Raw genomic sequence first — 26,676 nt, 5'->3', positions numbered from 1 at the left:
TATATTTTTATTGAGTTTTCTGACATATTAGCCATCGTAATATCCTTTCATAATAATCATTATGAGAGGAAATGCACCTTCAATGTAATGTTTTCTGTTTTTTTATATTAGTGAAGAACCGAAATTGATCTTAAATACTTGTGGATCAATAATCTCTGTTATTTAATCTATGAAAGCTTTGAAACCATTCATCTTTTCACCGTTACATCCGCACCACCCATGGCTGTCTGGTTTTCGTCAAGCAGATAAAATCAGAACAGGAAGTGCATTCTTTTCTTTTCAACATATTTTTATTGGATTTTCTGACATATTATCCATCATAAGAATAAACTGTGCACACGAGAAAAGGCTATACTCTCCTTCTTCAATGAAGATCAGTCTGCTTTTATTCTGAAAGGTAATGCTTGTTTAATGTAATATTTTCAGTTTATTATTTTATTGAGGCCAACCAACCTGACCTTAAATGCTTGTGACTCAATGGTCTCTGTTATTGAATCTATGAAAGCTTTAAAAGCATTCATCTTTTCACCGTTATAGCAACACCGGAAGTGCAGTGTTCCAGCTCAGCTTGACGCTGGGCCCCCCCCTCTCCTCTCAATTGGGAGTGACGCAGGGCAGGAGGAGAGCGAGTCGCAGCTTCAGGGGGAGGACGGTGATCGGCGGTGATGCTGAAGGCCTGTAGCTTCTAATCTCACAGGTTCAAGCCCCGAGCTCGACCTCAGAGGACATGTGTGTCCGCGACGTGTAGGAGAAGCACATCAGAGAAGCATCGGTCCAGTGAAGCGGCTCGGCTCGGATCCACTCTCAGGTAGGCGGAACCACGCCGGTGCATGTCATCGCCGAACACCTCTCACCGACGGCGACATTTGCATGCCATTTACGGTAATGAAGTGGCCTGGAAGGCAGCGTTCATCCTCACCTTTCCGTCAAAATCCGTGTCGTTTCAGAGCAGGTGTTAAACGGTTGACTCAGATTTGATTTGGCCCTGTCATCTCCTCCCTCCAGCGCGTTTTGATATCCGTCCCCGGCGTCAAACATGAACTACCTGCGTCGACGACTCTCGGACAGTAATTTCATGTCCAACCTGCCCAACGGCTACATGAGCGACCTGCAGCGGCCCGACCCGCCCCAGCAGAGCCCCGCAGTGTCGCCGGAGCGCCGCCAGCCCGCCAGCCAGCCGCAGTCTGGAGGAGGAGGAGGAGGAGGTGCGGGAGGAGGCTCCAGCTTCTTCTCCTCCATCTCCAACGCTGTCAAGCAGACGACGGCTGCTGCAGCCGCCACCTTGTCCGAGGCTGCGGACCGGGCTGGAGTGTCCAGCAACGCCAAGATTCTCCTGGTCATAGACGACCAGCAGACCGACTGGTGAGCCAGATGGTCCAGGCCCCTTGGTCTGGACTTACCTACGTCTGACCCCGAAGGTCATTTGCATCAACTGCTGCCTTGACATCTGTACAGATTATCCAAACACGACTAAGACATAATCCCATTTTGAAATAGGGGCCCTGCATTAGAGTGGTAGTTACGTCTGCAGCTAATGGGCCTTGGTTCCTCCCAGTGTCTCAGGTTTCCTCCCACTGTCTTTAAACATGCATAGTGACTGTAATAACAGTGAGTGCGAATGTGATCTGTTGTTCTTCTATGAGTGTCGTGTTTCGAGTGACCATAGTTCACAATATGAGTGTTCTATTCTTAAAGTCCAAACTCTTTTTGTTGTCTCACCCCTGCACCAATATATTGATACCGGGAAGCATATAGAGGTGCACCAGACACCTTCACCTTCTAACACAACTTCTTCCTTTATTGCTAATCGACCAATTGGATGTACAAACGTTCTACAGACCTCCCCATTCATTTCCATTACTTCAGGTTGCAGGCCTCAAACAAGAACAAGCCTGAAATATCGACTTTCTAAAACCATTCAACAACATACAGTCACAACTTTCATGCTTCACTGGTGACACAGTCTGATGTTGTTGAAGAAATCGAAGTGCAAATATCACAGCGGAGCAGCAGTAAGAGGATGACATTAAGGAATGTGGGGCAGTGTATCCAGCGTGTAGCTTTTAAATTTACTGCATTTTGCTGTCAGCTAATTCAAAATATTGGGTGGGAGGAGCCCAGCGTGAGTCGCAAAGGTGGGGGCTTTTGAACCGGTCGCACAAGAACTCAAATACATTTAGAATTAAGAAAACAATATTAGGTTGGGGAACAATAATAGGCTCCAGCGAGAAGGGCACTTCTTGCAGTCATTTCTACGGCCCAGAAGGATTATGTCGAGGCCATCGACAGACCAATCGATAGGATGCTGATGTGCGGCTGCAGCAATTCATCTTAGAGCATTAAATCGAGTCTAGCGAACAAAAATAAATTCCTGGATGATCCTTTTTTTTCTGTTTCACTCCAGACCTCCAGGGACATTGATTTCTCATCGATGCAGCTATAAAATGGTGATCCCATAAAATCATTTGAAACACCATTTTAGCATTATTGTTAGTCCATATTTTGCGGGTTGGGATGCCCTGGTATCGTGACTCTGAAGCTGCACCGCTGTTGCACAGTTGCGCCTGAATTTTTAATGTAATACACGCACAATACTCCCCTGCTGCGACTGCTGAGTATCAGCTTATTTGAGAAGCCATTATCCTCGGATGAGCAGCCATTACTTGTGATTTAATCATATTTTGCGGCTCTTCTGTCACCGATTGCATTGTGATGCAACTCTTTCCACAAATCCGTGTTGATCTGTGGAGATTCGGAGAGCTTGATTAAATATTCACTCGCAGATAATGTTGATAACCATTTCCTTCACATTTATTTTTCATGAACAACACCACATTGCTTTGTTTTTCTCTTGTAATGTCCTCACGTTTTCACATGTTGTATATGTAGATTAAGTTCCAACTCTTTTTCCTCATTGAAGTCTTAACTCATTTTCACCTTTAACCAGACTCAAAAATATACGCAGCTCAATGGAAAGGGAAATCCTTATTAAACTTGATTTATAAGTTGAAATGCAAGTGAGAAATGTAGAATTGACTTGAAGCTTCTACCCACAGGGTGAAGGTTTTCAGAGGAAGGAAGGTCCACGGTGAATTTGACATCAAAGTTGAGCAGGTAACACATGCAACTCATGTTTTTGTTATGAAGCTCGTGGTGATGAAACCAACCTGTCAGTGTGCATGTGCTCAGTCATGCAGCGAACGTGTTTGATAACAAAACCTGTTTTAATCATTTGTATGAAGCTAAATGCAAGTTATGAATCATAAGTTCTGTAATCTGCAGCCAAAATTACAGTCCGTGGGAAGTTTATTTGTCTGGAATCCAACAGCATAGATTTGTCACGACATCATGTGCCAAAGGAGGAAAAAAACATCGAAGGCTCCCGCTTAAATAATTTAAAACAATGTTAATGTTAATTCATTATCATTCCCTGTGAATCACTTGTATGAACCAGATGTCATTCTTCCTGAAACTCTGTTATAGTGAATTATCTCTGGCTCATATTGTCTTTCCAGGCTGAGTTTTCCGAAATCAACTTGGTTGCAGACTCAACCGGCACCTATAATGTGGACATTGATGCCATCAGGAATGGACACAAAGTGACTAAGTAAGTCTGGACTCTAGCAACCTTCCACTTAGCTGACACCGTTCATTGATCACTGTGCTTTACATCGCTCCTAGATCATTAACCAGCACTCTGTCTCTCAGGTCTTTCAAGCCAGACTTTGTGCTGATCAGACAACATGCATTCAGCATGGATAAAAACGGCGACCACCGGAACATTGTGATTGGACTTCAGTACGCCGGCCTGCCAAGTGTTAACTCTTTGCACTCTGTATACAATTTCTGCGATAAGCCATGGGTGGTAGGTGTTATTCGTCTGGGATTGTTTTTTATTTTTTCTAACAGTGGAGTTGCATTGAGATCTGTTTTCGCTTTTAGTTTTCTCAGATGTCTCGAGTTGGAAAACAGCTGGGCCCCGAGGAGTTCCCTCTGATCGAGCAGATTTACTATCCTAATCACAAGGAAATGGTGAGCAACGATCGGCGTGTCGAGACAGACACAAGCGCAAGTGGATCTTGTCTTTGCTGCCTTGATTGAAGGGATGCACTCGCCGGAAAGTGTTTGAAGACCTAAATCCCTGTGAAGCAACTTTACTATGTTAATCGTCGGTTCCGAATGATCCACCTTTCCTGAAAATGTCATTGAAATCCGTTCTTCCATTCTTAGTTTATGTGCTATCAGAGCAGTAAACAGTCACAAGGGCATGTTTCAGTCAGAACTGTTGCGTGTTTAAATATATATAGAATAAGGAAAGTGAAACATGATGGATGGATAACACATGAAGGAGTTCAGGGACAGATGTTGCAGCCACACAAGTATGTAAGCATGGTTTGAAGTTCTGTCATCATTGAACTGTTTGCCGCAGATCACTTCGCCGCAGTTTCCTGTCGTGGTGAAGATGGGCCATGCTCACTCAGGAATGGGAAAGGTACCACGTACGTCTTCTCTGAGCATGAACCCTGCCGCAGTATTCATGTCTGGACTCTCCTTTTGAAGGTCAAGGTGGATAATCAGTATGATTTTCAAGACATCGCCAGTGTTGTGGCACTGACCAAGACCTACGCCACGTCTGAGCCTTTCATCGATGCCAAGTACGACGTGCGCATCCAGAAGATCGGCGACAACTACAAGGCGTACATGTGAGTGTGTCTGGAAGTCACAGTTGCCTTCAGTGATGATTCATAATCCTCCAACGTTAGGAGGACGTCGATTTCTGGCAACTGGAAAACCAACACTGGCTCCTCCATGCTGGAGCAGGTGGCCATGTCCGACAAGTAAGCTTCCGCAGGATCACTGCCACATGATGGATGAGAGCAGCTTCACAGATCTCTTGAATGTGAAATCACAGGTACAGGATGTGGGTGGACTCTTGTGCCGACATCTTCGGGGGATTAGACATATGCGCCGTAGAAGCTCTGCATGGTAAAGACGGCAAGGACTACATCATAGAGGTACTGAGTCAGTTCATGAGCGTGGTTTGTGGTTCCGACCCGACCTGACGCGGTGTGTCCGCTCTGTTTTAGGTGGACGACTGCTCCATGCCACTCATCGGAGACCAACAGGACGAGGATCGTGTTCAGATTGCAGAGTTGGTGGTGGCTAAGATGAATCAGTCGGTTGCCAGGACATCCAGCTCCTCGACTGTACGTGCTGCAGCTACAGCGCAGCAGGTACAGGTGACTGACATGAACCATCTGTGTCCACACTGACATGCCTCTACTTTTTGGGCTGTCAAAATGAACACATTAACCTGGACTAAACCATTCACTGCACAGATCCATGTAGATTCCAGACACAGCATGATCATGTTTAAGAACGGTGTAATTTCAGGACAGTTAGAAAAGCATCTGAATCTTATTTTAAGTACAACTACAAGGCACGCTGAAAACTACAGTCCTCCAACAACCAACGACCTTGAACAGCCTTCTGCCTCCGTCCTTCCACTCTGCTCGCTTTACACCTCCCTGAGCACGTCACTGGTGCGTTCAGGTGTGTCGGAATGCTTTGTCGCATCTTAAAATAATGAAATTACATCGTGTTTTGGGGAAAACCTTTCTCAAATTTTAGATTCTGAAGTGCGATTTTTGGAGCATATGAATTTTATTATTGATGGTAGTTTATTTCTGCAAGAACCTGAAACAATATGCATCACGATGCTATGTTACAATACAATGCTATATTCCACGCAGTTAACTATACTCAAATCACATTAGGTTGCAAAAAATCATAAGGACAAAATAAGTCAAAACTATTTGAAAGCAACCATTTTCTATTTTATTTATTTATTCATTTTAAACACATGCATACATACACTTAACTTGGAAGCATAAAGTGCATTAAGTTTGAAATGCTAACTCCAATGAGGTTAAATTGTTGATGAAATGAATTGAACATATGAATATTATTTTTACAAAAAAATTTATATGAAGACATGGAATACTGATATTATATCATATATATGGAGATAAAAAACATGAACCTGAACCTGGAATCACCAAACATTATGGTTGTCATTTGTCCAATTGCACACAATAAGTATTTTTTAAGCAAAACTGCGTTCGCCCTGAGCATCATTCGCCTGCTCCTCTTCTCACACTGTCCTTGTCTTTGTGTTGTAGAAGGCTGTATCTCCTCAGCCAGTCTCTCAGCCCAGAGTCCCACAGGCTCAGCCCCGCCCCTCACCACAAGGTAAGAATTCTCATAGGTTTCACTTCATGTTTTGGATCCTTCAGTGTCAAAGTTCTGGCTGTTTTCCCACTTAGGTGGACCCCAGCAAGGCCCACCGTCTCAGCAGCGTCCACAGCCTCAAGGGCAACCTCCTGCCCAGGCGCAGCAGTCTGCAGGAAGCCCGGGCTCTGCTGAAGCTTCCACCAAGGCTAGCCAAGGACCTGCTCAGCAGCAAAGGTCACCAGGTCAGGGAGGGACCCAGAAAGCTCCAGCTGGTCAGCGAAGCCAAGGTGGCTCGCCTCAGTCTCAGAGGCAACAATCCCTCAACCAGCAGCAGCAGAAGCCTACTCCTGGAGGAGCCGGTCAGAAACCTCAACCACCGCAGCAGAGGCCGGCCCAGCCTCCCAGGCAGCAGTCGCAGGGCGGAGGGTCACAGCCACAAAGACCTCCAGGTCAGCCGGGGCGCCCCCCATCGGCCACGACCCAACAGCCTCGACCGGGAGCTCAAGGTCAGGGCGGCCCGGGAGGTCGTCCCCCGCTGCAGCAGAAGCCTCAGCCTCCTCAAAAGCCCAGCCAGGACAACCCGGCTGTGGGGGGTTCTCCTCAGCTGAAGTAAGTACCTCCATGTTTCTGTGCCTGCATCAGGATCAGCACGTGAACTATCATTTAGCTCCATTATTACAACAATGTTGTTCCCCATTAATATTGTTGCAATAATACTGCTCATGTGATTTAATATCGAGTACTCTGGTGTGTTTATGACTGTGCTGCATGTGACCTTGCATTTTGAATCATCTGGATTGAAAACATTTGCAATAGCAGTTTTCAATCTCCCGACCATTTAAAAATGTAATCATTCATTTTACCCACAAATATTATTATTTGAAGATGATGATCAAGTTAGTGGGCCCCAGCTTCAAATCACACTTTTTAGTTTTTAACTTAGCAACTTTCATTTGCCTGGATGTGAAACATTCCACTCATCCGGGTGACACGCATCGGTTTGTGCCTTTTCTAAATTCTGTGGCATCAGTTCCTTTTTGTGCGTTACTTTTAGGGGCTATTGATTCCTGTTCTCTGGGAAGTACTGATACTTTATTTTGTAGCACAGGTCTGGAGATATGGAACGTAATGAGCAAAGAGATAAATATGTGAGCCCTTATACGTAATCGGAAACTGTGGCTTTGATTCACATACAGAGACTGGGGAGCAAAATATAGGCTTTTGATTGACACGGCAAATTAATGAAAAAAGAAGACAAATAAAAATAGTATTGTTTGTGATCCTAGTTTTCAAAGTGTTCTGCATGTTGTGTTCCAAAACCAAGGAGAACGCCATATATATATATCTATATATATATAGATATATATATATGGCTATATAGAGCCATTAAAATTCTAAGATAAATCTCATAGGAAACATATGTACTGTACAACAAGTCATGACTTATTGAAAGCGATGCAGTAATATGAGGGGTAGTCAAAGAATTATTTTTCAAAAAGTAATGAACATTAACAAGTTTATTTATGTCATAAATACACTTAAATAATATTCAGATTTGAAGGCACTTTTTAAAAATATGTGTATGCCTGAACACTATTATGAAATATTTTATATGAAAATTAGAAACAATATGAAACAAGTACGCTGTTGAGGGAAATTAAATGTAATTTTATAATTCATAGAATATTCACTCACAGACATTAACAAAAATAGTGACAATAATAATAGTAAAAGGAGCAATAATTAAGTCCCGTAAAGAAAGAAATTTAAATAAACATACGTGTCAGAGGTAAGGTCAGTGTCACTCTCACTTAGGATCAAAATAGTAGGGAGCTATTGAGAAAATGATGAGAGCCGTACAGCGGACACATCATCACATAGTGACAGCAGTCTAGCTGTAATGTAAGGAATACTTAAAGTTGACACTAGAGTAAAGTAGATTGATTTGAATATATAGATATACATTTTTTAAATCTTTTTTTTTTATATTGTCAAACACTATCTTTGTCTCAGCCCAAATATTTGTGCAACCGAAGGCATCATGCAGTGAATTCTGAATAATAGATGAGGAGAAATGCTCTCGAGCGCCCTCCAACATTTGTCATCAATCCACCAAACATGCCTCTCTTTGCATCCTGAAGTCATTCTTTATTGATATCATATTCAAAGGCTACCATGAATTGATGAAATAAGTGACTTTCAGGACGGAATGCGGTCGGCCATCTCCTCTGTTTTGCTGAAGCATCAGTCTTTTCATCCCCATGGGTTTGCTGCATGACTTTAATAGTCTTTACTGCCATTTTCCTCTCTTTATAGCAAGTCGCAGTCTCTTACCAATAACTTCAACATTCCAGAAACCCAAGCGCCGCGAGCCAGCCTTAGCCAGGACGAGGTGAAGGCAGACACCATTCGCAATCTACGCAAATCATTTGCCAGTTTCTTCTCAGAGTGAGATGAAATCACGCCCCTACCTGACCCCCACTCACCCCCCCAAAAAAATCTTCCAGACAGATGGACAAGATGTGTTCTCTCTGCAACCCACAAGGACCAATAAGTAGCCGTTTCCTATTAATGTGAAGTCCCGCTATACAATTGTGTCCAACAAAAATCCACTGCCTAAAGAGTTAATATTGTGAAGTTGGAAAAAAAAAGAAAAAAACATTCCGTAACTCCTTGTATCACATGAACAACTCAGTGTAGCATTTGTTCATTTAATATTCAACTGAAGCCAAACTGTATGGAACTAAACCTCCAATGAATCTTTTATTTTTCTCTGAATTTGACCGAGTATTGACCACTTTTTAGAATTCCCAATTTAACGTCAGATGTCTTTTTTTTTTATTAAACTCCATCAAAAAAATGATCATGAAATCTGAAAAGCAATATTATATCAGTAGCTGTTTCAGGTTTGTAGCACTAGGTTTTATGCAGAAACATTATTATTAAAGCAAGAGGAAGAAAAGGCTATTACAAAATTGAAATAATAACATTACAAAATAGAGTTAGATTAACATTAAATATCCTGTCTGTGATGTATAGAAATGATATCTTGGCAGCCGCATGTGTTTTCTCAGTGCATCATGTATTGCGACGCGACTGCCGCTCACCAATGTCCGAGCAAATGTAGCAATATTTCAACACTTGTCTGGGAGTTCTTTGTCCAGATCATGGTGTTAAACTCAAGGCTGGAGGGCTAAATGTGGCCTGGCAGGTCAAAGCATGTGGCCCACATCATCAAAATTGATAAAGTGGAGTTTAGTTTCCGATGTTTTAGTCATTTCTTCGGCCAGTGCAGGAATAAATGGCCCTAACTTGAATTTTAATCTTCAATTGAGTATGGACTGAACGAATGCTGCACAAAAAACATCACTCTGACTGAATCCCCACGGCAAACGCTCACGCTCCCAACTGCACTCATTGTTTTGTTGCTCAGCAACGACAACGCGTCGCAGCAGTAGCCAACAGCTGTTCCTCACTCGTGATGGTGTCTGTAACTGCATGTCAACAGAAGACAGTAACCCTCGGACATCCATGCTTGTAACTGTGTCGTCGCCTAGTGCTGTAAGATTAGCCCGGTAGATGTTGTGAGTGTTTTGGCGCTACCTCTTGTTTTGTCGCTGAGGAACACCCTCCCTCCCTGTCCCCAGCCCCCGACTCATGCCTTACACAGACAAGAGGGTCCAATCAAATGGAGTTGTCTCAGGGATTTCCAATTGATTCGTGACGCTTGTGTGTGTGCGCGTGTGTGTGTGAGGGTCTTCCATTAGGACGAAGGTGAAAGCATGCCTGGTGATGCCGCTCCTCTTGTTCCAAATGCACACACACATCACCGCAAAGGTACACTTGAATCTTGCGACGACGCTTTCAGGTTCACCCACGACAGAGCAACGTTCCTTCCGGCAGCTTCTGGACTCAATCACAAAGCAATGTGGAGAATATTGCACTTCAATCCGACTGCTCACACAGCGAAGCCAAGTTTGACGCCTCATATATTTGTTATTCTCATCAGTGGAATGTTGCATGAGTGTTTCGTTTATTGCCATCAAAAGCCTCTCATTAAATTCTTGGATTTCATGTTCATGGAGGAAAATCTATTCAAGGCACTAAAACAGTCTTCCATGAGAGTGTTAACTTCATGTGGCAATACCCCCCTCCCCCGGCAGATCCCTGACGCGGCCTGTGTTTCTCGGTCCATTCGTGTAGCCACAGTGACCCCTTGTGCTCAATAAGTGTGTGAATGTTCTGTAACTGGTGAAACCAAATAGATGTATCGTAGAGAGCTCTGAGTGATGCACATTGTCGCCTTTATCTCTTGCTGCTACTTGTGCTTGTTATTATTGCGTGTGTCTCATTTATGTATTTTTAATTTATGTTTAATATTCCAGAGATCTGTTCGTTTGGCTCAACTGTCACTGCATGATTGTCCGGTTTATTGTGGTGCTGAGAATGCGAAAGAGATTGTGGCCATTCATGAACACGCTTACATCGAAGCTGGAGATGCTGATGATGTGACGACACTGATTCTAATTCTGTTTTTGATATTCACACCCATGTACTACTCTCTGACAGGCGACATCAACTATGGTGAATATATTTGACTGTGAATGTAAATGATTTTTTGTTGCTACAACTGGTTTATGCATCGTATAATCATCGTGAAAAGACGACATCTATGTAGGTGGATGCCTGCCGGAATTGAATCATTCTTCTTCGATGTGAGTCCAAAACTGAGGGTTTGGCTCGATCCAATAATAAATATATAGATGATGAATAATGTAAATCATGGTGGATTGTTATATTAAATGTAAAAGAAATATTTGATGTTATATGCAATGTTTATATTATTTATTAGGATCCAATGTTCATAAGACATGCACATATTCAATAAAGTCTACGACCAAACACGACTTTTGGTGTTTTTATTCAGTATATATATCTATAGTTGAATATTGTTGAGCAAAACATTTTATGATTTTTTTCCTTTTAAACCAGCAACTCATTTTATATAAGCAATTCTGCATATTAAATTGTGCCATGTCCAACTTGAGTTACAGACATTTTTTTTTTCAAGATTTATTCAACAGAAATTGGTTTATTTGTACGTGGTATTTTAATTGCACGATTGTTTTTTTTATAATCACGTTTATACCTAAAAAGACCCATCAAACGTTAGATAAATACGGATGTCAACGCTGTAGAAAAGAAGAAAACTATTTTCTAAAATATGAGAATATATACACAGATAAAAAAAGGAATATTAACTATGTATATGCTTTTGAAAAATTTGCACCTGCTTGTTTCAATGATGGAATAAATTAAATAACACAATAAAATAAAAATGTTTTTTGAGATTTTACTATATTTAAAAAAGAGTGTACATTTCCTTTGCAGAAGAATGTTCAAACTATAAAACTAATGCAGCATGATAAACATGGCACTCATCAATTGCAGTCACACGTATGCGACCACAAGGTGGTGTCGGGCAACTCGTTGCCTTCATTTCACAAGCTTGACACTCAAAATGTTGAGTCATTTTGAGTGTCTATATATATATATATATATATATATATATATATATATATATATATATATAGGCAGTAGTGACTGAATATACATATATATACATTTTATATATATACATTTGTACGACTTATATAAGAATATAAGAATATAAGTAATATGTATAAGTTGTAATATATAAGTTGTAAAAATTACGTGTAATTACAGTACAATATGGATATTATTTCACCAGAAAGGCGCACTATTCCTATTATATAGATAAATAAAAATCGTTTTTTCTTATTACGTTTTTTTTTATAGAAAAAAAACATTTATTTTTCTAGTAGCTAACCTTAAAAGTAGCTGGGATGATTTTATTTCTATAATATATATTATCAGCATATGTCATTGTCGAGTTCTTGACTTTCTGTTGGCCTTAAAGTTTGGGTTGAAAGGTAAATTTTTCTCTCAGGATAAATCGCTCAAACCTAATTCATGAGGATTTTCCATTGCAGACAAGTGTGAAGTGTCTGATCCACTTCGCAGACAGGGAGTGATTTCAGAGATTTCATCATCAAGGTCAGTGTTGAGAAGCTGCTGAGAGTAAAATCCAATAAAACATGCGAACACAGTAATCAGATCAGCAGCCCTCCATCTTGTTTTAGGAGTCACAACTGTGTCCTAAAAGCTCCAGCAGCAGCCTAATGTCTGTTAATAATGTGTTTGTGTTAGGCTATCGGTTGTTTATAGTTTGTTTTTAAAGAATAGTTCACCTCCCTTTTTCCTTGATCAAAGTGTAGGCAGCTCAAAAACATGGCAGGCAGTTTTATTATTCAATTCAGAAGAGACAGACACAAATCAAACTGGTCATTTCTCTATGGAGCCAGAGACACTAATCCGTATCGCTTCTGTAGTAGATTTCTATGAAGACCTTCCAGAAAAAGTATGATTCAAGTCCAACTTGAGTGGAATTCTACCGAACTATAACTTGTTACACACATTTTAATTTTGTCTGTTTCATGATCAATTTGTTTTTAAAGCTCTTAAAGCTCTTCCTCATGTCTAACTATGAGTGTGGAACAACACAAGCTCCTATCCCAAAAATCTGCTGTTTTCCTCCCTGATGATGATGATGTCAATGCGACGCAAGCCTGTACTTGTCGCATTTATCTGGTAAAATACTGCTAGTTGTTTCAAGGCTTTTGATAAGAACAGATTTACTTCACACCGATGCAAACTCCAGCATAACTGGAGCAGTGTTAGCGGAAGCACCTAACCAACTGAAGCCAGTCAAGTCCTCACACTGCAGTTATACAGTGGCGTTACATAACAATTTGGATTCAACTTTTTATGACTGCGCTGCTTCCAAATAAAGCATCCAAGGTCGTTGTCAGAGATGGACTCGTGTTCTGCCAGGGACAGAACAAATGAGGCACTCGCAGCTCCTTCAGTGAGCCGAGTTATTTCTAGAACTGACCCATTTACACGCAGGTGCATCTGGACGCTTGCTCCTGCCACCAGCGCGTGGAAATATGTACATTAATTTGCTGTTAAATTGCAAATTGACGCGAGTGTCAGAACGGATTTGCACGTGTAATTTGATGGGTGGTGGAAGAGTTCAGCGTCTCCCACACACATAGAGGATGCATGACTCCATTTGTGTCAGTTATGAGACAAGAACAGAAGAAAGCGCTCGTGTCTGTCGAGCTCTTTCAAAATAGCTTTACACGACGGACAAAGAGTGCAGCTCCGTACTATGTGCGTGAGATGTGTGGGATTGCTGTCAAATGGAAACAGTTTTGTTAAAGAAGAATGTCTCCACTGTGGAAGGAAAGATAGACTGTCTTTTGTGAAAGCAGAGGAAGGAAACAACAGCCGGAGTGTGTCCGTCCTGTACGGTCTGCAGGCCTGTGAACTGGGCTGATATTTAAAGATGATATCTCTTGATCTGAAAGTAAATATGAAGTCGATTCCTTGAGTTGGTGGTTGAAATTCGCATCACTTTCATCTGCAATGTTCTCCATGTCAATTCAGATTAACTGCAAAAGGGCTGTACCTGTATTTGCCACACCAGATTTCTCTCTCTGGACCATGTGAGCAGTTCAGCGGTTCAAACCTTTCTTCAACTTGATAAATCATTGTTAGATGTTTTAACACGATCACCACTGACCAACTTTCTGACTGAACACCATCATTAAATCAAATCCATTACACAATCGACCTGGGATACAAAGATGTTCTTGTCATTTGTTTGCACTCATTTATCTCATTTAGTTTTCGTCTTTTTTTTCTTTCGTTGCACTATTATTTTAGCTTTTATTTTCCCTCACAGGTTCATAGTAACTGCTACAATAAATCATATTGTTCTAAAAAAAGAAAAAAACAAAACAAGCAGGTGGTGGACAGTCATATCAAGAACCTCTTGAAGGCCTTGAAGGCAAGTCTGTAGAAGCGCTGATGTTCCCGAACATTTAGAAACCCACTTGATGGACTTATGAGGCTTCATGAAACAGTGTCTTGATTTTCAGAACCTACTAGCTTACACTCTCTGCTCTAATATTGGAGGATTTCAACAACCATTTCCTTAAACCACATGCCAATTTTAAACTGAGGGCACCACCTACGAAGCTCTGAAATTAATGACACAGTTTCATGAAGCCTCAGCAGCTTTAATGTGAATTCAAATGTGATATGGAAGTACAATACAAGGAGGGGAGTTGGGGAGTTACAAGCTGGTGATTTATTTTTATTTTTATTTTTATTTTTATTTTTATTTTTATTTTTATTTTTATTTTTATTTTTATTTTTATTTTTATTTTTATTTTTAGCTGAGCCAACTTAATTCTTGAATTTTAATCCACCCCCCTCTTGAATAGTTTCTATTAAGTCATGTGAAATCAGCCCCTTGAGGTGGAGGGATGTGGTGTCTCAGTACTTTTCTAGATTTACTATTTTAATACATAAATAAACAACAAAAGCAGTCCTCTACCAAGCAGCTTATTTCACCCACTTTACATTTGTTTCCTCCTCATTTATTTAATCCAATTCCATCAAGATCCATTGATGTTTTTTGGATTTATTTTACTAACTACCCGTCAGATAAGCAGGTGAACACCATATCAGTAAATATTTCTGCAAGGCAACTTTACTATTAAGTAAAGGAATCAGAGAATAATTGCTGCAGTATCTTCAAATGATCTCTAGGTCTAATAAAGTTTTAAGAGTTTCCATCATCGGCGGTCTGCTGACACAAACTCCGCCAAAGGGGCTAGTCCTTAATCCAAATGTGTTTCCCCTTTAATAAAGCCCACATGACGGAGTGAAAACCGCTCCAAAACAGCAGATGAGGGAGGATGAGTGTGAAGTAAAGATTTAATTAAGCCTCACCATGGGATGCCTCCACTGACTCAAGAGAGAGCAGCAGAGTTTGTGTTTGCACTCTGCAGCCGTGAGTAATATCCACACTATTCTTGTTGACCTACATGTAGCAGGCGCTGGATCTGAGAACTGCCCACATGAGTGCAGGCATTTATTCTCAGCATCTGTCCATCTCATTCTCACCTCCCTGTTGTCAGAAGGGGTCTCCTTATGGGAAACCTTATGTTAAATGAGAACCATTGAGGGGAATAATCTCGAGCATCGAACTGTGCTGCGAGTCACCGTCTATGTGGCTCAACTAAAGGGAGAACTTGAAAGGGCTCTGCAGTGCGGAATCCCTCCCACAGTGCGTTTGCAGATGGTTGTAGGTTTACAAGCAATTCTCACCTCGCTGCGTCCTGAGCTGATGACGTATTTTTATAGTCTCTCTGGATGACTCCCATCAGCACTTTGCTTCATTCCCTTTGAAATCAATTCACTCTCCTCTCCTACTCAGAGAGCGTTGCCATGGAAACCGCTCCCAACTGGTTCCAAGTGCGTTTGTTGACGAGCGAATCGGAATGGTCTTTTAGAGCGGGGATTGAGTAAACGTGACCAATTGAGATGAAGAATTTTTGCTGCCCGTTCCTCTCTCTTTCGAATTACGATGAATCAGTGTCGAGTCAGCACGTTTTGAAAATACTCCCGACAGTGGTGGTCAAATCTGTCCATCTTTTCAACAGAGTGAGTCTTGGGGAAAGTCTTACAAGTGTAATCTGAGTTGAGCTCACGTTTAAGGACAGAACCAGAACGTAGCCAAATCCCGTGTCACATGCTGCAGCTTTAAATGATGTCAGGGGAGTTTGGGAGGAGGAGATTGAATTTATTTAGGCCTTAATCAAGCTTCAATTGGAATTAAAAGAAGAGGTTGGTGCAGCTCCTGCTGAGCCTTATGATCTTCCCGGGTTGCTCTTCCTGTCAGGCTTCAAATGGCAGCGTATAGAACCACCCACGGGCAGACATGCGTCCGACTTGTAGAAGCTGCTCTTGTGAAATATTCACCACTGCTGCTACCGCGGAGGATCCTGATTCCCTGGGGGTCTCTGGAGACAAGGGAGCAAAGATAGATTTACAGAAACATTGGATGTTAATGCACTTTCCTTGTCTCTATAGAAACACAGCACAAGCTTGAGATCACTTAATATCACTAGCAAACAGTCTGAAGCATTCCGACGTGGAGTGTTTTCTCACATCTGAGCTGACTCTCAAACGTGCCCAACATTGCAGAGACAGGATCTCAAGATCTGGGATCCATGCTGATGCGTCCCAAATACTGCACGCTAGTTTTGCCCAAAGGGCTGATGACGTGATTTGCAAAGATTGTGTTTTCAATCTGGTCTGATCTCAAACCAGAGAGGGTCCGTTCATGGTTTGCAGCAGGGCGAGTTTGGCGAGACACGAGTGGGAGAAACTAGCATAAGGAACTGTCTCACAATCCCACACAGGACCAAGGTCTGCAAGGAGATTAATGAGCACAGCTTCATTCATGAAAATAATGGAAACAAAACACTCCAAGTAAATACATCAATAAAGTAAAAAAAAAAAAAAAAAAAATGAAATGGAATGATATGAAATGAAAATGGCAGTTAATTTGTGTTCATTCATTATTTACAGAAAAAAATAACTGATGGAAAATAAGACACTTTAATTAATTGAAGAAATTAAGATGATGGATGGAAAAATGAATTGTAATAAAAATAAAAGTTATTCGCATTAATGTAGTAAAGCGGCTAGAACACTTCCAACCGGCAATTTAGACATTTATAGTTTTAGACAAGTAAAAATTTATCACTCATGTGTCATATATTCTCAATATCTGACAATATTAAAATGTGATTTAATTCATCTTAACATCTAATTACATCCATTATTTTTTTTTTAAATCAAGTCTCTTCCTTATTCTGAATATAGTTTTAATTTTAATTTTGCTCAAAAGTCGCATTGATATTTTAAAAAAGGAGTCCACATTGCTATCATAATGAATTTTTCTTGTTATTGTTTCATTTTTTGCTGTCAGTCAACACAATTCTGGAATGATCAGTTCTGTTTTAATGGATTTGGTTCTTCTGGAATGAGGTTTATCAGAGCAGCATTGAAGGCTGTTAGTTACGTTTATGAATTACTTTTTATCCAATTCCATTTTGATCCTGCAACTTCCAGCTCAACCTCATGGTGATCAGAATTTCACTCAAACTGAATATTCTCCACCAGTAGGTTGGTGTGTATAAATAAATAAATAAGACAAAATATATATATATATATATATATATATATATATATATATATATATATATATATATATATATATATATATATATATATATATATATATATATATATATATATATATATATATATATACTATCGCCTAAAGGAATTTATTCTAAATCATCAACTAACAAGGAGTTATGCATTCTCTCTTCTGTAATCATATCAGCTTGTTTAAACAAATCGGGCCCGTAAAAAAAATGACTATTATTCGCTGAACTTAGTGGTGACAGCTGGACTGAGTCTTGAGCATGATGCCATCGTGAGCAGAGCAACGTAGGAACCGACAGAATGCCCAGTTTCTTCCTTATGGCTCATTAAGCGTGTTACATCAGCGATGAATAAAAGCCTGTTTGTGTGATTCTGCTGCACAGATTTTACAGCAGTTTTTAATTGTATTAGTCTTCAGCCATCACTGGCGAGGGGCTTTCACTCAACAGAACCATTGATTTTCCATCACGAGTGAGTGCAAGGTGTCTAATACACCTGCCAACAGCCAGCTGACAGACTCTGCTACACGACAGCTGACATGAAATGATGCCATAGAGAGAGGGGTGAGTCACTCTGGCTCAGTTAGATCCCTTCACACTTGCAGTGGACCACCACGACACTTCAGATGGAATTAACCATGATGCTTATCGGGAATAGCTCCTGATAGCAACGCATTAAAAAGTACATTTCTAGAGTTGAAGATGCGTGAAGGTTTCTGTGAATCTCGGATCTCCATCACAATCAGCTCGACCGTAATGGGTGCTGTCGAACATGAGGGAGCTTCAGTAAGCAGTTTTCCTCCAGCGGTCACATGTGCGCAGCTGAGGCTCACCGCCAGCTGTCCCTGACACCAATTACAATGCAGACGCTGTGTCGAGGTGAGACTGTGGGCCAGATGTGTGCAGCACAGGGAGGCCATAGAAGGGCTGGGTGGGTTTCAAGGTCGGATCGCTGGCCACAACAGGTGATCTGTGAGGCAGATGGGCCATAAAGACCCCATCATGAAATGTCAGTGCTGTTGTGAAGGCAACTCTCGGACAGGACATGTATTTATTCTTTACTGCTCATCCTGAACAATGGCGTGGCGAGGTGTGTAATGTCCACTCATAATACATGAAGGACGGACATATATATATATATATAATAAGAGAATGACATGATAAGAGGGTTGAGGGCACTAGCATCACGCCAGTTTTGTTTGTAATAATAATAATAATAATAATAATAATAATAATAATAATAATAATAATAATAATAATAATAATATACGATTTGAACAGTCTAAAATTTAATTTATAAAAAAACATGTTGCTGTTAATGTAAAAGAAATGTTAAATGGAAAAGTTTTAATTTTATACATATACCTGGTGCAGGACATAAACACATTGAAGTAGTAGGTAGTTCCTCCACCAGATGCTAAAAATTGTGGATTTTGTCCATTTGCCCAGCTTGACATTCTTTCTCTTCATATAAGCAAAAGAATAGGCTCTACTCCGAGTATCTGGCGGATGAGATAATAAATAAATAGTTGTCCTGACCCCCACTGGAAAGCTGGTGTTGACTGACCCTCAACCCAAACACAACCTCTTGCTTTTGAAAAACCAACTATCTATGGCCTTACTTGCCTGGTTTTCAGTGCTAGGGTTGTGTTGACGGTGAGAGAGACCGCAGTGCTGCCCCTCGGAGAGCCACCGGCCTCCACCCCCCAGCAGAATCACGCACACAACCCCGCCTCCAGAGGCGCAGGCTCAGACGCACGCCTCCTCCTTCCTCCCTCCATCAAACACATACACACTCTCGACCACAGATGAGGGGATGATCACTGGCGCCTACAGCCACCATCTAAGGCAGAATGAAGGACCACAGCTCCGGCAGAACTGCGGCAGGTGGAGCGGACTGACTCGGCTCCCACGACGGCTCCGCGTCATCATGAGCCCCGCGTACGAGACCCGCTCTGAAAACACGGTAGGATGCACCTGCGAAATGGTTTAATTGGCCACTTAGTCTCGGTTCCAAAGTCGCCTGTCCTTGTTTGAACCCGCTGCGTCTTTTCTCTTTTCCAATGACGTCATCCTGGTGCGCTCCAAGGCATCGGGTCATGCACAACGGACGCAGGGCCAAGCCGCTCCGCAGCGCTTCAAGTGCGTTTTACTCAGCCATCCAACAGCATCACGCTTCGGGCTACTGGCTGGGTCTTGACTGGAGTTCTCCTTTAGAACATGGCACATCAACTGCCAAGTTGCGTGTCTGTGAATCCGAACGGCCGCTTCAGGCATTAAAAGTAAACTTGTGTAGCTATTTCCCTCCAGCATTTATTGTCACCGAGTCCCTCTCCACTCGGTGCGTCACAACTCTGAGTAAGAGCAGATTCCTCCACAATTTTTGCCCATTGTGTGCTAGTGGAGGAGTTTTCAGTGGTGTCTTTGCTGTGTGCTGTAGCCATGGAGACAGGACCAGGCATGTGGTTTTAGAGCTATTGAGGAACTGCAATCGAGCATTGAGGCGATAAAAAAGTGAGCTTGGCTTATTTCATTACTATCTCAGAACAATGCCTCAGAATTCAGTTTTGATAACAGCGCGTTTGTAGTTCTTGCTGTTAAGAGATTTCTCCCCATGATATTTAATGCAAGCCTCTGCCCCAAATCAATGATGTTTGTGGCTGAAATCTGATTTACCAGTGACTTATGTGAGCAGTTAAACTGTGTGTGAAGTCAGGCTGATTGTTTATGAGTCACTGCATGTCGACACTTTACTCGGCCAGCCATTTTGTTTCACTTAATAACATGCTAACGTCCATTATCAGCAGCTAAAACACAGGCAGATCCAGAACTGAACATCTCTGAATAGCAGTCTATTGTTCAAAAACATTGTGGCGCTTTTAGTCAGACATCAGAATTTTTGTCTGTTTTATTACTATTCAATACATATAATTACATTGTAACTGTGGATTAACAATTCATCGGTCCTTACAACTGTTATCTGATGCTAGTTCACTCAGTCAAAATTCATTCTCACCATCTGGTCCTCGGTCTTCCCCAAGGTCTGTCTCAGTTGGGCATCAGGAGGTCACCTGGTCATCCATCTCTTGCAAGAAAGTAGCCAGCTTAGAGGGGGCCAGGACCAGATGGAGACACGCCGTCTCCCTTGGTTAACACTTGAAGCATGATAGCCAGACTTAATAAATAAATATGGAAGTTTGATACAAAAATCAAGGAAACTGGAACTTGGGTCTCTTGGGAAACGAAAGTCATAAATATTTACGAGAATTCTTTTAGACTGAGGAAAACAAATTAACTATTAATAAACCAATGACTTGCATATTTATGATCAATAATCCGTAATTATGATGTTGTTTTGAGTGAACTTTTGGTGACCAGTCCTGGGTAAAATCTAATAACTAATAAGTACTTAATAATAGTAAATTTCAGACTAATATGCTTTTAATACAGACAAAAAATTATAGTTTATTTATGATCATATATGTTCCCTAATCTAAAGTGTGACCAGAATGCTCAGTAAACACAAACACAAAAGTCAGACTACACTTAATTCTATCAGTATTATAATGTGCTTTTGAAAGATAAACAAATTAAACAGTCATCTTTTTGTCTGTGTATTCATATATATGGCTGTTGTGCGAAGGGACTTGATATTTACTTCTATGGGGAAAACCTGACAGTAAGATGGCTAGTTATTGTGAACAGATGGCAACCTGGGGTTTGTTTGTGGGTGTCTGCCAGCTATGACACCCCCAGTGTTTTTGCATGTGTGTATGTGTGTCACACTGTTATTAATAATTATAAATTGTAGTTATGAATATTATATATATATATATATATATATATATATATATATATATATATATATATATATATATATATATATATATATATATATATATATATATATATATACTTGTACTACACAGATGAGGAAAGTTTTTTATGTTATTTATTTTGAGTTTCTTGGACCTGACGTTGGTTTACCTGCCCGAATACAATTGGATCTGTATATATTTTTTTCTGAATGATGTGTTTTTATGGCGACGCACCCCAAACCAACTGAATGCACATTTAGGATCAGCTGATCAGGATGTGCAACGACTTCACCAGGAAGGCTTGATGGGTGTTGTTTTGTCATTACGCACTTCAATTAACAAGACTGTTGTGTTAGCCCGGATCTGCAGCCCACTTCTGGTAGCTTTAAATAGACGTGCTCTGAAAATGAAACCATCAATACCCGCACTGGACAGTGGATAAACAGTTGCCACATCTGTTGATAACGTTTCTCGCTCTGTCCTCAGGCAATGCTGGTCTTGAATCACACCCACTGGAGGGCAGAGAGGTTCTCTAAAGATGACAAGGAAACATCCGCCTGATACCCTGGCATCAACTCTGTATCAGGACATTAAACCATATCCCACCACTGAACACTCGATTTCTCTCCACTCTTCTCAGCAATGCAGCTTGAAGATGATTGACAAGCCAGAATTAATCAACAAGAGACACTGCAGAAGCTTTGACTTCATCGAGTCGTTGGATGAACCACAGTCTCTCTCTTCATCGGTGGAGTATCCTTACAAGAGGCTTGAATACCAGGCGCTCAACAAAGATCAGGTGTGGAATGGACTAGATCAAGCTGGGCATCTTCGCTTTTCATCTCCAGATCTGTTCAACACCAGACACTACCAGCAACACGCCGTCCCGGATAGAAACAGCCACCTGACCTGGTCAGATTCAAAAAACAGAAAAAGATCGAAAAGTGCCCCGAGAATCAAATCCACTCTCACCCCAGTGCCCATCTCAATGTCTCCTCCAGGAACCAGCAAAGGGAGGGAAACGCCGCATGCAGATAGTTTGAGGACTTCAGACTCTCAGAGAGAGTCTTACACCACAAACAGGGCATTTCTGAATGAGGTCCATCCGATCAAGCTGCAGCCACACACGCCACTGTATGTCTCAGACTGCTTTGAAGAGGATAAACCGGATAAACCGGCCATGACGCCGCACGTCCGGTGCCGGGTGGATATTAAACCGGATGCCGCTGTACTCCAGCACACTTCTCGACAGGTTCCCAGTGTTCGGCCGGATCCTCTTTGGCAGAGGTACTCAACAGCCAGCAGCAGCAGAGGTCTGTACGTACCACGTCACCTAATATCCACACCAACTCCAAGCGAATGCTACAGTGGAGACTTCAGGCAAGGATCCCTCTACAGTACAAGCATGTCCCCCATCTCCTACCAGCATCCAGACCTACATAGAATGCCATCACCGACTGGGCCATATCTAACTCAAGAGCAAAGAGCCTACTCCAACCCCAACATTCCCACCAAATTCTTCTACTCTGAGGACCCAACACGTTTTCCACTACAACCCTATTCTCGAGCTTACATCCAGGATGACCGCTCTAGTTTGACGAGTCATGGAAGTACAATGACTAGCCAGTACGATCCAAGGACTCGATGGGTGCACACCCTACCAGGGAGGCCGTATTACAGAGATGTTCTGAATCGTGATCCAGCAAGTTCCGTTTACAGTAGACCATACTCTACAAGTGAGTCAGGGTCGTATTTTTCTCAAACTCCGCTGTCAAGATCGTACTTCGGGGAGGACCAGAGGTTCCATCCATGCCACCAAAGTACATCACGGTTGTTTTATTCCAAGCCGTACAGCGCTTACGAGGACCAATTCCTCACATCAAGGCTTTACCACACAGAGGGCCGTCGGCGTCCCCGCATGTCGCAAGCCTTTTCAGATGACTGGTATCGCTCAAGTATATCTGGTTTCTCCAACCAGTCCTCTCAGCTGACACCACCAGGATTACGGCAAGACCCAGGTCTTGCCCCCTGGTTTACCAACAATTCATTAGAGACCAATAGACTTGGGGCAGAGTCTAGAAACTTCTCCAAGTCCTGGGATAATATTCTCTATCAAAGGCATGACAGGGACCCTTCTGACCTGCGTGGGCGAAGCTATGAGAACTTGTTCAATCAAGCCAGGCATGGAGCATCAGACATTCCTTCTGAACCCGTCATCCTTAACCTCTCGAGTTCGCCGAAGCGTTACGCTGCCCTGTCACTCTCTGAAAACTCGCTAGAAAGGGCAGCCTGCAGTCCCTGGAAGAATACAAAGAGCGGACATTGGTTTGTGACTCCTGAGATCACTATCACTGACAATGACCTGTGCGCAGGAAACAACAAGCGGCATGACATGCACTCGGTCAGCTGGGACACTTTGGAAGGTGAGAAGACTCCGAGAGTAACGGTTCAGAATAATTTGGCAGATACGTCAATGGAAAAGAAACACAACAACTTTTCCTTACAGCAGAGTCTAGAACAACTGGATGAATTGCTTGCTGACTTGGTTGTTGACTACAAGCCTCCGACTAGAAGGAAGTCAAATGAGGACCTCTTGGATCAGTTGAAATACTTGATCAATGATGACGCTAAAAAAGAAGGCTCCTCTGGAGTTGACAACCTCGGCTCTCTGAACACAGAGCTTCCGTCTTCTAAATCAAGTCCAGACACAGTGAAAGATCCTGACAGCGGGTGTGACGCTTTACAGAGAAGCACAGAAGAGTGTTCGCCGGACCACAGCACTGATGAGGACGACACTTTGGTCTGCGCAAACAAGAACTGCAAGCGCTCAGAAAGCATGTTCAACGCTTGCTTGTATTTCAAATCGTGCCACAGTTGCTACACCTTTTATTGCTCGCGAAACTGCCGCCGAGATGATTGGGAGACCCATAAAGAGACGTGCCTCTACGGCCGCGTGACCAGTGTGTGTCGACACGCGCTCAAGTTCTGCCGAGAGAACGCAGAGATTCACAAGTCTTTTTCTCGAGTTGCAAAGTCTGGTTTCCTGTCCAGAGGAAGGGGAGTGCTCTTTCTCGGGTTTGCCAATCCAGAGACAGCTGATAATTTCCTTCAGGTTGGGCTGGAAAGTCTTGTCATGTCCCCGACGTATCTGTCCCTGAGGGAGCTAGATGGGTTCAAGGACAACCTGGGTGACTACTGCAAAGAGCTGCAGCAGGCAGGTATCGATTATGACCCCAGTGAATGTTTCCTTTTGAATGTATCTATAGCTGTTGGTGAACTAGTGCCTAACAGACCTTCACCAAGGGTCCAAGCGCCAACAGTACGTAAATATGCAAAGGTGTCCCTGGCCTCCTCGAGCCCGGACAAAAGGGTGCTGAAGAAGGACACTGACATGGAAACGCTCATTCTTACTCCACCACCTGGCACGCCTGACATCGACAAGGAAGGTGAGGAGGGAAGAAAAGCCAGAGAAGTGTGCTTTGTCAACATCCAGCGTGAGCTCAGGACCAGGGGAGTCTTCCTTCGACATGAGTACCCGAAGATTTATAACCAGCTGTGCGAGTTTGTGGAAAGCAACAAAAGGTTCACGCCGACCACTATATATCCAATAGACAAGAGAACAGGGAAGCAGTTCATGTGCATGATCATGGCCGCATCTGAGCCAAGGACACTGGACTGGGTGGGAACGCCACATCTCTTAGATGATATTATATAGAACCGAATGATGTCAACTACTCCTACTACACATACTTGTACATACACGATGTGATAGCATATTAATATCTGTCTTTTTGGTAATCTGTGCCCAATCTTTAATGCATCCTTGATTGTTTACTGGCTCTCCATTGTGACACGTAGAAACACACGCGCATTACATTTACTGACGGACTTCTTCAAAATATCCAAATGTAATGTTAAGCTTACTTGAACGATACAAACTCAGCGGAGCCTGCATGTTTACAAGGCAAGAACACGACTTCTCTGGTGATGAAGATATAATCTTTCATAGCATTGCAAAATGAAGCACACATTATTTATTACCTGATATCATGGCCTTCAGTCCATAGGCACAGCGAAGTCCGGATTTGTTTTTTCCCTGAATATGATGCTTTAATTTTGTTGTACCTTATTTCAATGGAAATAATGCCTCAATTGTTTCTGATATTTTGTGTATTATTTCTCGGGCTTTGTGTATTATTTCTCAACTCTTACTGAATATTTATGTTACATATATATGTATATTTTGTTATTGGATAGCTCAAGAAGAACAATCATACTGTTATTCTACCCTACTTTTGAAATTTAGCTCCTAAATAATTTGTATCTTTTATTATAAATAGCTTGGTTTAAAAGTGGCCTTTATTTAAAACAAAAAACAAAACAAAAAAACAACAAATATATATATATATATGTTTGAGAAAATGCATTTGACACAGCAATGTATATATTTCCTGTTTCTTCAAGCTTGACTGGTCTTGGTATAGTTTGGAAGCAACATTGTAAATTGCCATTTTTATTCGCTTAAAGCATGTTGTTTATATTGAAGTATTTTATTATTGATGTTGCTAAATTTATTTTATGAAATACCATTTTATGCTTAGAGGTATAAGAGTTTTATTATATATATATAGAGAGATATCTATATTAAATATTGAGTTATTTCCATACCAAGTAATGCCACAGTAGAATTTAAGAATATGCAATAAAAGAGCAACCTTAATTTCTACATAGTGACACATTATTTTTTTGTAATTCTAAAATGAGTTAATCTTTGGAGGCAAGCACTGCAAAGACTATTTGCACTAAGTAAATACAAATCTACAATGAAAGCAAAGCACTGAACCCAAACGTGAGGATATGCCCTGTTCCTGTTGTATTGTAATCTAAGGTTGCTCTTTTACATAGTTACTATACATGGTATATCTTTGTGCGGACCTTCCTTGACTTTCTATTTTGTGATGTTTATGGTCTACATGAAATTGAAATAAATGGAATTTAACAGACAACTGGAGTTGAAAATGTTTTTTTCAAACCCAGTTTTGCTTGCACGTTGGTCTCTAGAATCAACTGGATGTTATTACGCTGTAACGCAGCCGTGACTGTTTTCAGCGGAAGGACCATGGACAGCAATGGCATTTCTCCACTGTTCGAAGCCTGGCATCTAGTGGACAAGTTGAGGTATCACTATTTATATTGTCCTCGCAATCCTGCCTGACTTGATTATAATTTAAATTATAATAATTTAAATTATAATAATTTAAATTATACATTTAAGGAACCTGGCAATACGGTTTAGATTGATTTTACAAATAGTACAAAAAGTCGCTCGTCGCAATTTTTATAACTCAATTTCAAAAGGACGAGTGTGAAATATCATGAAGGGGGTCACATTTAAAAAAAATGCAAGTTATTTTAACAGTCAAACATCAAGCCCAATTCCATAGTATTGT

The 26,676-nt window shown here is 41.5% G+C and overlaps 2 protein-coding genes across 5 annotated transcripts; both read left to right on the top strand.

Moving 5' to 3' along the window:
* Positions 1-598: 598 nt before the first annotated feature.
* On the top strand, positions 599-11,135 carry syn1 (synapsin I). 4 transcript variants are annotated; one of them, XM_053871602.1, is made up of 14 exons: positions 599-808; positions 1,006-1,362; positions 3,057-3,114; positions 3,516-3,607; positions 3,709-3,865; positions 3,943-4,032; positions 4,430-4,492; positions 4,561-4,703; positions 4,764-4,838; positions 4,913-5,015; positions 5,088-5,234; positions 6,183-6,252; positions 6,327-6,843; positions 8,551-11,135. In XM_053871602.1, the coding sequence occupies exons 2-14, from the start codon at positions 1,037-1,039 to the stop codon at positions 8,684-8,686; spliced, it is 1,977 nt and encodes a 658-aa protein (XP_053727577.1). In that variant the 5' UTR covers positions 599-808; positions 1,006-1,036; the 3' UTR covers positions 8,687-11,135. The 4 variants fall into 4 exon arrangements, with proteins under 4 accessions (XP_053727577.1, XP_053727578.1, XP_053727573.1 ...); XM_053871603.1 differs by having other exon boundaries at positions 5,088-5,240; positions 8,589-11,135; XM_053871598.1 differs by having other exon boundaries at positions 5,088-5,240.
* Positions 11,136-19,166: 8,031 nt separating this feature from the next.
* Positions 19,167-26,232, top strand: unm_hu7912 (un-named hu7912). The gene is made up of 2 exons (XM_053871967.1): positions 19,167-19,374; positions 21,713-26,232. The coding sequence occupies exon 2, from the start codon at positions 21,765-21,767 to the stop codon at positions 24,939-24,941; it is 3,177 nt and encodes a 1,058-aa protein (XP_053727942.1). The 5' UTR covers positions 19,167-19,374; positions 21,713-21,764; the 3' UTR covers positions 24,942-26,232.
* Positions 26,233-26,676: the final 444 nt, after the last annotated feature.

This window comes from Synchiropus splendidus, chromosome 7 (assembly GCF_027744825.2).
Source record: "Synchiropus splendidus isolate RoL2022-P1 chromosome 7, RoL_Sspl_1.0, whole genome shotgun sequence".
NCBI classification, from domain to species: domain Eukaryota; kingdom Metazoa; phylum Chordata; class Actinopteri; order Syngnathiformes; family Callionymidae; genus Synchiropus; species Synchiropus splendidus.
Note: the sequence above shows the minus strand (reverse complement) of the source record. Positions and strands in the feature narration are given on the sequence as shown.